The sequence below is a fragment of the Cucurbita pepo genome, chromosome LG08 (assembly GCF_002806865.2).
Source record: "Cucurbita pepo subsp. pepo cultivar mu-cu-16 chromosome LG08, ASM280686v2, whole genome shotgun sequence".
Classification (NCBI taxonomy): Eukaryota; Viridiplantae; Streptophyta; class Magnoliopsida; order Cucurbitales; family Cucurbitaceae; genus Cucurbita; species Cucurbita pepo.
Window position 1 is genome coordinate 9,141,486 of NC_036645.1, and position 16,434 is coordinate 9,157,919.

Sequence of the window (16,434 nt, forward strand, 5' to 3'; positions counted from 1 at the left end):
AACTTAAGCACCGGAACTCGTGTGACAAGCATCGTATAAATAGGGTAAAAAAAATAGGGTCAACCATTGAATAGTTAATTAAATATATAAATACTAAAATAACTTGTATTGGTCGTAAATTTATACCAAATTGAATTTTTAAAATTTTAATTACGGGTTTGAATTTCCAAATTTGCCCTCATAGTCTTTCTATTAACATTTATAAAATAAGATATTGACTCTTTTAACCCGACACGGTAGCTAAATGACAAAAATAAACCGACAACTAGGTTAAATTTCTAAGTTTAACTTTTTACTCAATAGGTTAAATTTGTAAATTAAAACTTTTTACTTGTCCAACTTTTTTTTTTACCGACTTAAAGATCATATGATCGAATCTACTAACCCGTCTTTTTTAAATTGAAAATTTTCTAGACGAGCTAAATAGACTTTTTGTTTAAAATTTCGAGACTAAATTTGTAATTAAATCCAATAAAAATAATAAAAATTATATATAATTATCAATTTAAACATAGTTCAACTGATTAAGACATCATTATCGTCAATCAAAAAATAAAAAATTTGAATTTCCGAACTAAAAATATGTACGCTCGGGGTTGGAGCAACTCTTGTGTATTCATTAGGGTAGCAAAGGTAGTAAGCATAACATGTTGGAGAATGATGTTTTTTAGAACAATATTTTTGCCAAAAAGACAGAAAATTGCTTGTTCTTGTGTCATGTTCTTCAATAGAGATTGACATTATTAAAAACACTGTCTTTTTCTTCTTTATGTCTATTAATTATTTATTACCCTTTTGAAATGATCACTGTTTATTGTAGGTTTTCTCTCTCCTTTATATCACCCATTAGGGTTTTCTTTCTCTCTCCTCACTTGTTAATAAAGTTTGCTCCTTTCTCTCTCTCTCTCTCTCTCTCTCTCTCTCTGTCTCTCTCTCTGTCTCTCTCTCTCTCTGTCTCTCTCTCTGTCTCTCTCTCACTCTCTCTCTTTCTCTCTCTCTGTCTCTCTCTCCCCCTCCCTCTCACTCACTCACTCTCTCTCTCTCTCTCTCTCATATTTTGTCGTATCCATAAAACTGATCCAAATCCAACGGCTGTGATTAAATCTTATGATTACGACGCTATTTACATCACTACAACAATTGACAGCGGTCTCGAAAGGGAAAAAAAATACACTTTCTGCAGATTAATAATTATAAACTAGAGATTTACCCAAAGCTAGAACATCTAAAATCAAATCACACCGGCGGGACCGGAAGCCGGCGCCGACACGGCGGCGGCGATCGGAGGTGTTGAATTTCAAAAGTGAAATTGTAAGACATCGTCCTCAAAGTCGCCGATGGAACCGGACATCATAACCTCGGAAAAGTCGTCGGGTGAAGGGCCGGCACTCATGTAATCGGACGGCGAGCATACCTCCTCCGCCGCCGCCGTTCCTCCCATTACAACTTCCGTTTTGACTACGCGAGCCATGGCATCGACATCGGTGTCTGTAGGCAAGAAGAACTGGTTCCTTTCGTGGTCGTGTACGGCGGCGGGAGCGGCGGTGGGAGTGTCGAAACTGAGGAGGACGCCGCCGGAATCGTCGAAATTTGAGGAACCCAGTACGATGTCGGAAGTGTTGAGGAAATTGGTGCAGGTGTGATGGCCGTAATAAGTTGTACGGAACTTGGGTGGATGGTCTTCCACTCGCTGGACTTGCTTCGAGGCTTGGCAGCCCTGGTCGAATTTATGGGTACATCGGTAGTAATTCCTCGGGAATTTCGCGTTTTGAATCGACTTCTGCCCGTACTTCCGCCACGCATGCCCGTCGTCCACCAGGCTGCTGCTGTCTCTCGCCCAACTATGGGAATTCCTCCTGCAAATCATCCAAACCCGAGCTAAATTAAGTTTCAATTAAACTGTAACAATTCATTATTAGTGGATATTATACTTTTTAGATTTTTTTTTTAATTATGTTAGCAATTAGCCAATTTAATCANTCGGATACCATCTATAACCGTTTAAGCTCACCGTTAACAGATATTGTTCACCGCTTTTACTTTCGGGCTTCTCTTCAATAATTTTGAAACGGGTAGGTTTTTATCTTTCGTTCTCCTCCCTAACCGATTTGGATCTCACAATCCACCCGTTTTAGAGCTCAACATCTTCTCTCACACTCATTCCCATCACCTGGTTTTTTACTTTAATACCATTGATAACAGTTCAGGCCAGCATATATTGTCTTCGTTAGAATTTTTCCTCAAAAACTTTAAAACGCGTCTTCTAAAGAGATGTTTTGTTCTACTCCCCAACTAGATCTCCCATCAAATCAATTAAATTAGATTAAGCTAAATTAAAACTGACCTTCTCTTATAGCAGCCCCTCCGATCATTGGGGGTGGAGCTCCGGCAGCTGTCTTCAGATTCCTCAGGCGGTGAATTATCCACAATAGACCCATTAATGTCGTCGGCGTCGGAGTAGCGGTTCAAGACGGAGATAGTTTTGGAGAAAGAGGATAAGATTTTGGCGACCAGATCATCGGAGACTGTTCCGCCGCAGCTGGAACCACTCCGTAGATGGGCTTGAAGTTGTCGGGCGAATTCATGGCCACGAAGCAATTGATCGGCGACTTTTTTCCGATCAAACGGCGTGGATTCAACCCAAGAACAATCCATATTATCCGATCTCTCGGTTGGAAATGACAAGGGCAGCCTCTCTGCTTTTATATTCATCCGTTCCACTGCAAACGCAAGGAAGATATTAGGAAATTACTCAATTTCCACACAAAAAGGAAATGTGAAACCCACGCGCATTCCCCTTTGTTTGGTATAGACGCGAGTAATCAAGGGCTTTCATTGGAGGAAAATACCAACGCGCGCGTGGACTAAATAATGCTGATCATAACTGAGGTAAGGCTGGTGAGGTCAGGGGAGCATCGTCACCCTCCACTTGCCTTTAATTTAATTCTTGTCTACCATTTTTATTTTTTTTGCTTTAAGTCGAAATTACGATAATACCCTCCCATCAGTTTACTTTTTTTTTTTTCCTTTCTAAAGGACAAGACTAACTACAAAGGGACAAAACCGTCTTTCTCCCATCTTGTCCAGCGCCAACGTTGTATTTTCGGAATTCGCACCAATAACCACTTGTTTTTTTTTTTTCCTATTACTGTTAAAATCAATTTTTAATTATTTAATTTTAAATTTAATAAATAGTTGATTTATTTAGTTTTATTAAATCTCTAATTCACACTAAAAAAATTATAAGCTATAAATTCTCGTAATTTAATTTTTTAAATAATATTAAATTTTTAGTCTAATATTTAAAAAAAAAGATATTTTCAATGAAACGACAAGAAATAAATAATTGGTATATTTAAATTATTAAAGAAAAAAAAAGGGAAATAAATAGCGAGCAGTTGGCATAAATAAATTTAATTAAGGAAGGGACAAAAATGTAATAAAGACAGTGTGAACGGATGGGATTGAAACTTGGAAGGCAAGGCTTTCACACGTGATGTGGAAAAATAAACCCAAGAAGGGGAAAAGCTTTTAAATTTTATTATAAAATAAAATTTTAAATTTGTGACTCGGATGGTAATATTCTATAGTTGGTGGGCTTCCCCTTTTGGGGGCATCGTGTAATTATTTTATAAATCGTGATAGATACGTAAAAAAAATAATATCATAGAAGGTCACCCGACATGAGATTAATCTAAGCTAAATGCGCTTCATTTTCGAGTTTTATAATCGAGTTACTGTCATATCTTTAAAATCACCCTCGTGCATACGTGGTCTTGTCTTATTCACGTACCTCTCTTTTACTCGGACGTAACTCTTCTTACCCAAACAAAAGGTTATTGGCTTTCAAATATCATAGTCTAATAGCTCAGATAAATAACGGATAAACGACCCTCAACCCAATAAGAAAGTGAGTTGCTTCCTACTATACCGATGGATCTTCTTTGACCTCGCACTAAAAACGAACATACATTGAGCTTATTATGTCTTAGTCGGTAGACTAAAGTAACTCTGTTAGATGAACACGACTCTCCAGAATAATATGATATTGTCCACTTTGAGTACAAGCTCTCATTGTTTTGCTCTAGGCTTTACCAAAAGGCTTCACACCAATGGAGACAGTATTCCTTGATTATAAACTCACGATCATTCCCTAAATTATCCAATGTAGGATTTTCATCCACCAACAAACTCATCACGTACTTTAATTAACGGGATACATAACAAGTTGAAGCAGACAATATCTGCTAGTCGTGGGCTTGGACCGTTACACTATACCTATATATATCCTAATTACGATAAAAAAGATAGACGCACACGATAACTTATTTCGCAGGGATACCACATCTTCTTGATTATCTAAACTTGATGTTATGCCATGAACACAAGAGTCCGAAAATCCTTAAAATATTGTTATAATACTGACGGTAACAATTCGGTTTTTTAACGATAAATATAATTTAAATTATTACTCTATTAATAACAATAAATTTATTTTAAATTTTGTGATAAAAAGTACAAAAATTTATGAAAACGACAACGTTTTTACTATTTTCATATTTTAACGAATAATGGTTTAATGACAAATTTTGTTATAAATAGTATAAAAACAATTATTCTATTTTGTTAAATTAAAATATGTATTGTAAAAATAATAATTGATTTATAAACTTAATATTTGGTTCATCATTAAAATAATTTCTTATAATTTATAAATATATTATCCCACACAACTTAAATCGAGATTTTAATTTATAAATGGAAAAATCTTAATTTTTAAATTTATGCATTTAATTTATTTCCTATTATGACTATATATATATATATATATATATATATATATATATATAACACGGTTGACAAAGTGTGTCTTAAAAGCGTATTAAGCTACAACGCGAGCCGTGGAAGTACAAATTCGGTCGACTTTTTCCGATTCCGGCTCATCGCTCCGGCGGTCACGGCAAAGGCGACGAAGCGAGAAGGGGAGAACAAATCAAGAGGCCTCCCGTCGGCCATTTCTCTCAAATTTCTTCGTGAGTAGCGGTGCGTTACATGTTTGTTTGTTAATTGTCGCCTGGATTTTGAGATCGCTTAGGTTTTTAAGCGCATTTACTCTTTTTTACAATCCTACATTTGGTAATCTAACCGCTATGGAATCAATTGTAGTGCTTTGCATTCTATATCTCGTTTGTCAACTCTTATGAGGATTGACGATTCTTTTTGGTAACAATGGCGGAACAGCTAAACTAATTTTTCTTCGTTTCTTGATTGTTTTCAGTAAGCTTCTGTTTGTTTGTTTTCCTTGGATTTTGGTTTTGTGGTTGATCTAGGATGCCGCATGATTATGTGCTTGGAGAAGCTATTCATTTCGGTTTCGATATCACTTTGGCTGTTCATTTTTTCGTTTTCGTTTTTGCTTTTGTTTTTTGTTTTTTGTTTTTCAAACTCAATTACTCTCCTTGTTCCTACATTTTGGTTATCATACTGCTGCGGAAGGTTTTTTTAAAAATTTTAGTTTATTTCTATAATTCGTTTACTTTTTTTGTTCGTATATTTTGGTTGTCAAACAGTAGTGCTTTAATTTCTCTCTCCAGTCGTCCGTTCTTGTGAGGATTGAAGTTTCTTGTTGGTAATAATGCCAGGATAATTATATTAACGGTCGCTACTTTTTACTTCCTTTTTGTTCTCAGGTAAAGTGAAGAGTCTAAACTATTATCCTTCTCCCCTTTCTGGGACCTCTTGCATCTGTCGGATTTTAGTTTAAACGGGGAATGGAAAATGAAAAGAAGAAGAGAAAAAACAAGAAAAAGAAGAACAAGCAGATTAGAACCTCAGAAGATGAAATAATTGCTTCAGAATCGACTTCTGTGGATGATACTCACACAACAAATGGACAGAATGATCAAAATCCAATTTCTGGTACAGTAGATTCTTCGTGTCAGCATAGCAGGGGAACAAAAGATGTAAGTTTGTCTTTGAATTCTATAATGATTCATTACCGATCTATATAATTGGGTGGTTTGATTCATCGCTAGCTGCTGGATGTTGTAAATGATGACATGAACATGTGCAGCCCCTTCTATTTGTTCATTTGTCTTATTTTATAAACATGAATGAATCAGCTCCATCATTGAATCTCACGCATACCATCTTACCAAAGACCAGAAAGCAATCTCGAAAAAACTGATGCTCTTCTCTCTGTCATAGCCACGGTCCTTGTAGAGCACCATAAATAAAATACAAAATCCATGTTATCTAAATTCACTATCAATATTAGAACAACACTTCATATGATTTTTGTAGGCCGTTTCTGAAGAGACTAACGAGCATTTGAGGAAGGAAAGCCTTTTGCTTGCACATGACAAGGTGATGTCATCATTGCACAAATTATACTGGTGACAGTATGGTGCTTACTTTCCCCTACTAATGCATTTTTTTTTTTATTTCTTTGCAGGCTAAGCTGGAGGATACAATTAAACGCTTACATGAGGAAAACAACGTACATATGCAAAAATTGGTAATCTATTGTTGCAAACATTCAAGTAACTGATCTATGTGCTCGTTTTTACCTTTGCTTTCAGAGTTGTATGCACGTGTTATCAAATAATTATTTCTTGCAGGCTGACCTAGAGTTGAAGCTTGTAGAATTTGAGGGTGAAAAACACTCGTGGCTTCGAAAAGAGGTGTTTTTTTCTCTTAAACTATCTTTATGCTATGCAACAATGTAATCGTTTACATTAGCCATATTTAGTTATTTTTTCTAAAAGTGGGAGAGTACAATAACTTCAGAATTTTTTGTTATTGTCAAGTGCGTAATATGAAAATAAAAATAATAATATTTTGTTTGGAAAACTATAGTGTTAATAATAAAAGAGAGAAAAATAAAAGAAATGAGAGCTTTTTTAAGAGATTCTTAAAATGCAGGCTTTTAGAGAATACCGCATATTTCATGAACTAATATAAGAAAAGATTAAGACATGAGATGGCACCCTGAAGGTGTTTAGTGTCTAGATGCGCCTTTACAATACAGTCATGTTCCCCTACAACATTCATTTTGCATTACAATTTCCTCTTCTTCTTCTTCTTTTTTAATGCATCTGTTGGTTCCTAAAACCTAGTATTATCTCCTTAGAGATTGAGTTCAATTGTTTGCAATCTGCAGGAAACGTTAGTGGATAAAATTAGAAGGTTACAAGAGGACAAGACTGCTTTGGATTTAGAAGGGGTAATTTTTTTTAGGCTGCATAGTTCCTTCCCTTCCAAACCATTTCATCATTCCTATTTTTCAGCTTGTTTCCTCCTGAACGTGCACAGTTCTATGTTCTATTAATTTCCCAGAAGTTATTGATACGTCACTAAATTTCCTCATTTTGTATTATGAAGGCCAGGTTATTGCACACAATTGAGCAACTAGAGAGAGATAAAGCTTCATTGATTTTTAATGAGGTAATGGATATACTATTGATGCTTGATAGAGACATGCTGTGTGGTTACCACCTCTTTACAAATATGGTTCTTAATTCTTTATTTGTTGATGAGGAAAATTTTGTGGACAGTTTTGAGCTTGATTATATATGTTGTTTCGGATACACAAAGGACTCTCATTGTATGCTGTCATTGAAAGGGGTCTATATTCTTATTGAGGTGGTTTGTCTTTCACAGAATTCAAGCACGGAGATGATTGTGGATAAGAACAAGGACATCTCTAGGTTACATGCGCAGGTATACTGCTTCACTAACTCAAGTAATCCACAAATAAATTGCATGAACACGAGTTTTATCTCTTTCAGTTGCTTTCTAGTTGTGCAAATGGCCGCCAACTTTGATGTCACCATAGTCATTGGAAGAACTAGTAACAAGATGAATGGGGTCGGGAGGATATTCGTGTTTTAAATGTATTACTTGTCGTTCAAAACTACTTATTTACTTGCGTACATGTTCATTCATTTATGAGCTGCCGACATAGGACACTACTTTTTTGTTCTGATGAGGAATTGAAAACAAGGCCTGACAGGTTGTGGAGTTGGAAGAACAAAGGCGTGATCTGTTGCAAGAAAACAAACAACTGACGGAAAATGTTGCTGATTACCAGTCAAAAATCACGATCCTTGAGAGGAAAATCTCTTCCACTCACACTCACTCTTCAGATCGAGTCACAAAGGTTCACTTCTTATTCTCACCTATTAAATAGCATCGAGAATAAAATTTCTTAGAAGAAAGATCATTGCAAGCTGTTTTGAAACTAGCTGTAGACAATTCGCTTTTGGCAGATGACATACTGGTCTCCCTTTAAATGTTGGTTTATTTTTTTTTACTTTTTATCTCCTGAATTATAGTGCAAGAATAAGTCTTTACTCCTTGTATTCCTCTTGTCAATACGTACGAGATGAGCAGGAGATGTTGAGTTCACAAGTGGATGCAGCTCGTATTCTGGTTGATAAATTGATTACAGAAAATGCAGAGCTTATTGGGAAGGTAATAGAATCTGCAATACATCCCCTTGCCTTCATTTTGGCAACGTTTTACTTCAGTTTGTTCTGGATTGACGTGTATTCCAAGAGATTCTAATTGCTGAACTCCTGATATCATGTTTTATGATAGAGTAATACTATATTAGATGCAGAGTAGCTGGTTAGATCATACAAAAGTTAATGAAATGATTGTCTTTGCTTTATTTTGAGGTTAACATCTCGCCCTGGGTATTCTTAGGTGAATGAATTATATGTTGAGCTTCAAAGGGTTACAAAGGCTGAGGTAAATTCAGGCATGGAGCCTGACCAGATGGTTGAAGCTGCTACCGACACTGCTACTTTCAACGAACCTGAACCTCCCTTGATTCATAATATGGTCACATCAAGTAAAAGTTTGGACGCATTAGAATCTGTTCCAATCCACAACCATAGCGTTGGTGATAATATTATGGACATGGACCACGATTTGCTTCTGTCTCCAACCTCTTTAATACTGCCAATGGAGGAGGGAGAAATCGAACAAATTCCACCTCAAGAAAATGAAGATAGGAACAGGAACCGAGAACTGTCGGGTGCAGAGAGCGACGAGAAGGATGTGCTGCTTTCAGATGCCCCTTTGATTGGGGCTCCTTATCGGTTGATATCATTTATGGCTAAATATGTAAGCGGTGCTGACTTGGTTGGCAAAAGCTGAGTTATCATTCTTTTACACGAGAGACTAATCAAGAAAGCTGCCCCCCACAGGTATAGAAACAAAAGCTTAAGATGATAAGCGACTTTGTCGTAACCGTATCACATCCGGGATCTGATGAAATAGGACTACCATTGAGTTTTTTATGGGCATTCTTTCAAATACCCTTATATCGTGCATTTCGATCGAAACCCACCGTTTCATGATCTTTATACTTTTGAGACTTCATTTTCACATGTTTGAGCTAATTAATGAAATCCTGTCTTACATCGGATGAATGTTAGATTAACACTAACACATCATTTTGATGGTTGTATTTTATGTTTGATTCTATTTTAATCTTTGTACTTTTAAATGTCTAATTTTAGTTTGTGTAGTTTCAATAAATTTTAATATTGATTTCTATTGTTAGTTTGAAGGCACAATATGTTCATATTTCTAAAATGTATGGGGAAAGACAAATATGGAACGATTTTTTCTCCCGAAAAGTTAACAACAAACTAACAATTGGGATGGATTTGAAGCTTTATTGAGATTTCAAGGACTAAAATTGGACATATTGTGGATGATTATTCTACAAATCTATGTAGTATCTCATATCTCAGGCATTGAAACAAGGCAACATGGGAGAATCGCCCCCAAAAATTGCATTGAAACAAGGCAACATGGGAGAATCGCCCCCAAAAATTACACAATCGGCACACAAACAATGATGAGGTCGTTCTTAGACAAACAATGATGAGGTCGTTCTTAGACGCAATGCTAAAAATTCAAAAATCCACGAGATGTCACGGTCATACTTGTCTAATGTGTGAGCTTGTGGCTGTGTATCAGATGTCCCGAACATGTTATTCATGGCCACATATCCGTTCCAAACTCCATTTACTTACTTTCATGTTAGGTAGACCTTTACTATTTTTGTTGTGTCGATACAAGGTGTATGACTGGTCACCAAAATCATGTCTATACTCAAGCTAAAATACCCCAAAATGTACTACAAGGAATCTTACTAGTTGTCAATATTTCCCCAAGAGTTATATGCTATCAAAACTGTAGATGTTGTCTATTTGCTTTTAGCTTATAACATTGATTTCTTTCAAACTATTTCTAAATGCATTCCTTCGCTCACGTTTTCTAAGAACATTTCTCTCAAACATGATCCACGACTCGGGCATATGCCAATATTATCCGTGAAGTCCAAAGTTCACATAGCTGACTTGTTAGCTGGGTTAAAACAAGTGTCGCACAATCGCTATCCCGCCGCCGCAAGAGTGCGATTGTGACAAACTCCAAAGAAAAAGAACCTTTCCACTTTCCTACTAACGTTTTTCTCTTTAATCAAAATCCATCCATGTAGCCTTTACTTTCTGTTGTTCTTATCAGTACAGTAAACAAGAAAGAATCAGCTATTTGAAGAACCTTACCCGGGTTAGGTACTCGAGTACCTGTAATGCAGCCACTCCCAACTCAAGAGATTATTTGTAATAAACATACAATCTTAACAAATATTACCCGCCTATTCCTATTCCTATTGCTTGTCTCTAACAAAATATTACACACTTTCCAAAAGTCACTAACACAAGAATAAATTCAATAATTATATTCAGTTTATAAGACAGAACGACCTCACCAGATGGGAACCTCTCCCAAGCAAGACTACATAATCTTCACTCACTAAGCCCTTCTCTTTTCTCTCTCAGTAGAAAATGAGGAAACAAAAAAGACATTTCTTAACATTCTGTTGTTTATAAATAAATAATAAATAAACTCAAAAATGAATATTGACCATCAATTTTTGTAGTTATGCTAGTTACTGAATCCTAACCTGTGGGCAGGCATTTCAGTGATCGATTTGCATAATAGAGAGGAAAAACGTCTTGGCCAGTAATGTGAGCTCTCAGCCACCGGTTTTAGCTCGCTTCATCCCGCTCGAGTTGAAAGGTGAAACACTACCACCACTCGGACCAGGACTTTCCTCTCTGAAATTTGAATTCAGCATTGCTAATTCTCGCAGTTGTTGTCTTTTGATATAATCATTCGGCTCGTCCTGTAAACACAACGGACGAACATTTAGGTTTATATGTAAAAAACCACTTTCTTTTCTGTTCTTCTTGGACTGCAGATGTCAACCATGATCACCCCAAGGACATGTTTAATAGCATCTCATGAACAAAAACACATGCAATGACAAATAATTCATCTATTGGACCCATCTCTATCATAAACTCAAATTAAACTTGATAAGAACTAGGTTGGAAAGTAAACAGTACCACAGGTTTGAGTAGTTCTTCTATAATTTCTTGTGCCTGTCTCAACCTGATATCGATGATATTGGCTGGTAAGTCAGCCTCGATGAGGACATGCAGCGGTTCGTTCAGATGTTCATAACCAAGTCTCCCTCGGAGTTTTTCTTCCTTCAGAGTTTAAAACAGTCATAGATAAAGAAATAAATAACCAGAGAACTCAATATTAAACATTAGTAGATACTACCATCAAACACAATAAGAAACATCCAATGGTAAAAGCTTCACTCAAAGAGCAATTTCACCTAGAATACCTTTTCTGGATCTTTAATTGACCCCTTTCCTCTTATATACACACGACATCCGGTAGTAGCTTCTACCCTTTTTAGAGAATTGCCTCTAGGTCCGAGAAGCCGCCCAACAAAATTGAACTGTCCAAGAAACAAAACAACCAAAAGTTTTATAAATCCAGATCTAATGATAAGATTAAAAAAAACGTACAATAATACTTTTTTATATAGAAATTACATTCGGATACGTCTCCACTGGTATTTCCAACCGCAAAATCTTCTTTACAGTAAATGAACTCGGGCTTGCAGGAGCACCTTGCCAGTCCATTGTCGTTCCAGGATTTCCACTTAATCTGGGCTGTGAAAAGAAAAAACAAGTGGCATTGGTGGTCAAAGTTGATTTTACAAAAAAAAGCTAGTGTACAAGGCCTAATAATTCCACAAATTTGGGTTGTATGCATCTTATATAACACTAGGAAAAATTCTAGAAAGCCTGCAAGTCAAGATAAATGTGGAAAACAAGATGGAAGTTTCTACTACCTTCCCGAGAACCCAAGAAAACAATCCCATATTAAGAACAAACAATCGTTTCTTACTTACAGGAGAGAGAGATGATTAGCATACAACATTTAAATGACAAGAACTAAAAAAGATGTAAGTTCCTCCATTCCACATCACTTTGAAGCCTGTTGCAGTTTGCAGTAATACTATTGATTAGTTTATTGTGCTGGTATACTATTCTTTCAAGTTCATGAGCAACGATAACTTGGGGGCTTTAACTTAAAAAATAAATGTCTCGTTTGATAACCATTTGATCTTTGGTTTTTGAAAATTGTGCTCGTTTTCTCACCAATTTTCTACCATGAATTTTATCTTTTCTTAAGAATACATTTGAATTCTTTCCAAATTTCAAAAACAAAAACTGGTTTCTAAAAACTAATCTTTTTTAATTTTCAAAACTTTTGGTCTTTTAAAACATGGATAAAAAGTAGATAACAAAACAAGAAAACACTGGTGGGAAGTATTTATAGGCTTAATTTTAAAAAACCAAACGGTTATCAAACGTGACCCTAAATGAAAACTATCTACCATATATGCATGGTTTCATGATGACTATTACACTTTTATTTAAGCAACTTGATCATAGAGAACTACCCTGCATAGTAAACAGTCAAATTAGCTCCAGAGTTTCTCAATATACAGCCTCGAGAGGACTAGTCGAGAAGACATAGAAGTAAACTCGACCAATTCACATACAAGTTCATTCCTACTTTATCTAGCAGTAACAGCCACTTCAGCGTACAACTTGGCGAAATAGAGTGACAATTAAAAAAAACAAAAATCATATAATTGTAGAAAGTTCACAAAACATGAGTTTTCTTAGGCAACCATCTAATAAGTTAGGAATCAAAATGTTGTTAGAACTTCAAAATGTCAAAAGCCAATTTGAGCATTACATGGCGGTTGGTAGCTTTTAAGTTGGATAAGTTTCAACCAAACATGCAGCACCAGAATTCCAATTAGTGGTCTGTTCAAATGAATCTTACGAATTCACAATTGGTCTGAACAAACTTACCTCCTGAGGGAGTCCATTCCAGCTGCCAAAACCTGTGCCAGAAATGTTTGACATGAGGTTTGAAGAAGCCATTGGACTAGGGCTTCTATGTCGTAATCGGTCGAAGTCACTAAAACCCTGGTTGGACATCATTCCAGAAACTCGCAAAATCTCTGCACATAAAGTAACTGGTCATAAAAAAAGCACAATAACCTTTGCTTGAACATCATTCGAGAAACCTGCAAAATTTCTACACATAAAGAAACTTATCATATGAAAAAGAAAAACAAAGATCCACAGTTCTGAAGTTTAGAACGTGCAAAAAGTAGACATGGATTAGCAGAGTCAAATATAGATACCAGGTTAGTTCTTCATCAATTGAGCAAGGATTTGATTTTTATTACTGTCTAGGTAGGCTTCTCAATAATTATTTAGGTTCTTATTTAAGATAGTTGAATGCTTCAGAGGTCTGAAGCATTGGCCAGCAAAACATGTCTCATATTTCATTAATATTTCTGCCTTTTACTTATCATGGGTAATAGGGGGTGAATATTCCATTAATATTTCTCCAGATCTTAATGCACGTCTTGAAATTTCTTATTCCGTGGTGAAAATTTTGTATAAACTGATTGTGTTACATGTAATTGTGGATGAATTAATTGACAGGCGTTGATTCTTATTGGATTTTTTGAAATGCAATGGACTATTAGGATGGTTTTTTAAAATGAATTAATTGACATGTGATTAGGATTTTTTGAAAATGCTTAGTAAGAGATTTCTAAGCTCTTGTAAAGAATGTTTCATTCCCCTCTCCAACCGATCCACAATCCACTCCCCTCCGGTGCGGAGCGTCCTCGGTGTTCATCTCTCCAATCGATGTGGGATCTCATAATTCACTCCTCTTCGGGGCCAGCATCTTCGCACACTGCCCAATGTCCACCACTTTCGGGGCTCATCTTTCTCGCAGATCCGACATTGGTTGGAGAGAGGAACAAAGCATTGTTTACAAGGGTGGTTTTGTGGCAAGCTAGTTTCTTGGTGAATATTTTATCAAAAAGGAACAGGATATTTCTTGGGATGGAAGGAGACGGATAGATACTAAATCTGTCTTGAGATTGGAAATAAGATAGTAAGAACAAAATTACATTGGTTTATAGCATTTAAATGGGCTATCACTCTCCTACAAAACTAATACCCAAAATTCTGCCTACAAATGCTTAAGTCACTCTATATATAGCAATCAACTCAAACAAACTTCTCAAATAATAACAAACACACCACTTATAATATTCTCTGCTAATACTCCAACTGATCTAGATTTTGGTTCAATTTAATGTCTCGACCTTGTACTAATTTTTTTTTGCTGCTCAGGATCATGAAAAGTGAATTAGTGTCAGTTAAACCCACTTGCATAAATGCTTTAAGAAAAAGATTTTGACTCCAAACTTGCAAGTTTGTCACTAGAGTGAACTCATGAACACTAACAACTTATATGTAGATGAAATATGAATAAACAACATGAATTTTTAAAGCTGTTAAAGTATGTATTGCAAAAGCTACTCCAAGAACAGCTAACACTAAAGTAGAGTAATCACTGAAGAGTAGTTCAACATTTACAATCAATAGCAAGAACAACAAGTACAACAAAATTCATGGAGCTGCCGATTCAGAGTACTCCAGAACAACCTTCAGAATCTCTAAATTCCATCAACACAAGAAGCATCTCATTCATATAGATTATAAAATAGAAATCTGAGATTAGATATACAAATGACAAGAATCTCAATCTTATAGATTACGAAATCAAAAGGAGCGGTGAAGATTGGATGATGAAGGCGATCTAAGTAGATAGGCAAGAACAGTGAGAGCGAAGAGAAAATCACTGAAAACTCACCTTGATTCAAAAGGCGTTTACAAATAGGAAGGATTTGCATGAAGGGACCGAGTTTCTGATGCTCAGCCAACAGCTCCGACAAGTACTGACTGAGGGAGAAAAAGGCGGAGAGAGATCAGAAGAAGAAGAAGATGATGAAGTGATAGCATATGCTTGAAATTGAGATAGATAAGGTACCTGTCAGCATCGGCGGAGGTCCGAATCTGAGGAGAAGCAGCTCTTGCAGGGGAGAAATTGGGATTATACAAACCTGACATTACTGGGAGCTTGCTTTATGGTGTAAGATTGATTGAATTATTCGGAATCTGAAGAAATGAAGAAAGAGATTTGAGGAGTTCTTGATGCGGAAGAAAAAAGGGAAGACAGAGGCACCAATAAAGGGGAGCTCAGCTCAGCTCTGGGGTCTGCAGTGAGTGAGAATTTGCAGAAAGGAAGGGATTTTTTTTATTTTTTTATTTTTTTATTTTTATTTTTTAAATATATTTTAATTTTTTGTGAGACAAAATTGTAAGAGACAAAAGTAAAGCGAAATAATTGGAAGAAATTAAAATAAAAAGACAGAAAAACAAATGGGACTGGAAGAGGGACATCTTGCTAAGGAAGATAAAACTATATTTTTTTTTTATTTTTTTTTTCCAATTAATTTCAATCTCGACAGCGTCCTTTCTCGCACACCGTCTTGTGTCTACCCTTTTGAGAAACAGCTTCCTCGCTGGCCCATAGTCCGGTGTCTGGCTCTATACCATGTTATTTAAACACGACTCTCTATAATGATATGATATTGTCTAGTTTGAGTATAAGCTCTCATGGCTTTGTTTTAGGATAAGAGCTTATGCTCAAAGTGGACAATATCATACCATTGTGGAAAGTCGTGTTTGACTAACAGTGATCACTTTTAAATGTGAATTCGGGTCTTCCCTATGTTTGTTTTTTATGATATGACAGATTTTGCATCGAGATGTCCACGAGATGGAGGGGGAGATACGGAAGCCTTCCCCGTTCTCATCTCTATCACCAGCCAAAATTTCCTCATTCGTTATATTTTTAAAAAATAATTAAATTATTGTATATGTATTAACTATTAATTGGGTAAAATTATTTTTGATATAATAATTTTCAAATATAATAAAAACACTACAAAAAAAAATAGTGATTTGTTTTTATTATTATTATTAATAAATTAATAATTGAAGCGACAATAATGCTCGCAAATAACATAAATAAATTAGTCAAATTAGTAAATAACATAAATAAATTAGTCAAATTAGTACCAAATGTGGAAACTACCAA

At 35.7% G+C, this 16,434-nt stretch overlaps 3 protein-coding genes across 4 annotated transcripts; 1 reads left to right on the top strand and 2 right to left on the bottom strand.

Moving 5' to 3' along the window:
- Positions 1-1,075: 1,075 nt before the first annotated feature.
- On the bottom strand, positions 1,076-2,689 carry LOC111799556 (probable WRKY transcription factor 70). The gene is made up of 2 exons (XM_023682915.1): positions 2,345-2,689; positions 1,076-1,856 (listed from the first exon to the last, which is right to left on the bottom strand). Exons 1-2 carry the CDS (start codon positions 2,653-2,655, stop codon positions 1,298-1,300), a joined length of 870 nt encoding a protein of 289 aa, XP_023538683.1. The 5' UTR covers positions 2,656-2,689; the 3' UTR covers positions 1,076-1,297.
- A 2,163-nt stretch (positions 2,690-4,852) lies between these two features.
- LOC111800938 lies at positions 4,853-9,517 on the top strand. Of its 2 annotated transcripts, none has more exons than XM_023684865.1 (11): positions 4,853-5,043; positions 5,691-5,963; positions 6,304-6,366; positions 6,455-6,517; positions 6,621-6,683; positions 7,163-7,225; positions 7,384-7,446; positions 7,663-7,722; positions 8,015-8,161; positions 8,395-8,475; positions 8,710-9,517. In XM_023684865.1, exons 2-11 carry the CDS (start codon positions 5,772-5,774, stop codon positions 9,163-9,165), a joined length of 1,251 nt encoding a protein of 416 aa, XP_023540633.1. In that variant the 5' UTR covers positions 4,853-5,043; positions 5,691-5,771; the 3' UTR covers positions 9,166-9,517. The 2 variants fall into 2 exon arrangements, with proteins under 2 accessions (XP_023540633.1, XP_023540634.1); XM_023684866.1 differs by having other exon boundaries at positions 4,865-5,033.
- A 1,211-nt stretch (positions 9,518-10,728) lies between these two features.
- On the bottom strand, positions 10,729-15,593 carry LOC111800332 (KH domain-containing protein At2g38610-like). The gene is made up of 7 exons (XM_023683977.1): positions 15,322-15,593; positions 15,145-15,233; positions 13,272-13,423; positions 11,934-12,053; positions 11,720-11,836; positions 11,433-11,576; positions 10,729-11,209 (listed from the first exon to the last, which is right to left on the bottom strand). The coding sequence occupies exons 1-7, from the start codon at positions 15,399-15,401 to the stop codon at positions 11,060-11,062; spliced, it is 852 nt and encodes a 283-aa protein (XP_023539745.1). The 5' UTR covers positions 15,402-15,593; the 3' UTR covers positions 10,729-11,059.
- Between the last annotated feature and the right edge of the window lie 841 nt (positions 15,594-16,434).

What these genes read in the sequence shown, in the direction of transcription:
- LOC111800332 (XM_023683977.1), bottom strand. Translation starts at nt 15,401, where the DNA reads ATGTCAGGTTTGTATAATCCCAATTTCTCCCCTGCAAGAGCTGCTTCT. An exon ending in ACCTCCGCCGATGCTGACAG is followed by an intron (nt 15,234 to 15,321) that starts GTACCTTATCTA and finishes TTTCTCCCTCAG; the next exon opens with TCAGTACTTGTCGGAGCTGT. An exon ending in GGAATGGACTCCCTCAGGAG is followed by an intron (nt 12,054 to 13,271) that starts GTAAGTTTGTTC and finishes TTCTTTTCACAG; the next exon opens with CCCAGATTAAGTGGAAATCC.
- LOC111800938 (XM_023684865.1), top strand. Translation starts at nt 5,772, where the DNA reads ATGGAAAATGAAAAGAAGAAGAGAAAAAACAAGAAAAAGAAGAACAAG. An exon ending in TTTTGCTTGCACATGACAAG is followed by an intron (nt 6,367 to 6,454) that starts GTGATGTCATCA and finishes ATTTCTTTGCAG; the next exon opens with GCTAAGCTGGAGGATACAAT. An exon ending in CTGCTTTGGATTTAGAAGGG is followed by an intron (nt 7,226 to 7,383) that starts GTAATTTTTTTT and finishes TGTATTATGAAG; the next exon opens with GCCAGGTTATTGCACACAAT.
- LOC111799556 (XM_023682915.1), bottom strand. Translation starts at nt 2,655, where the DNA reads ATGGATTGTTCTTGGGTTGAATCCACGCCGTTTGATCGGAAAAAAGTC. An exon ending in AGGGGCTGCTATAAGAGAAG is followed by an intron (nt 1,857 to 2,344) that starts GTCAGTTTTAAT and finishes GATGATTTGCAG; the next exon opens with GAGGAATTCCCATAGTTGGG.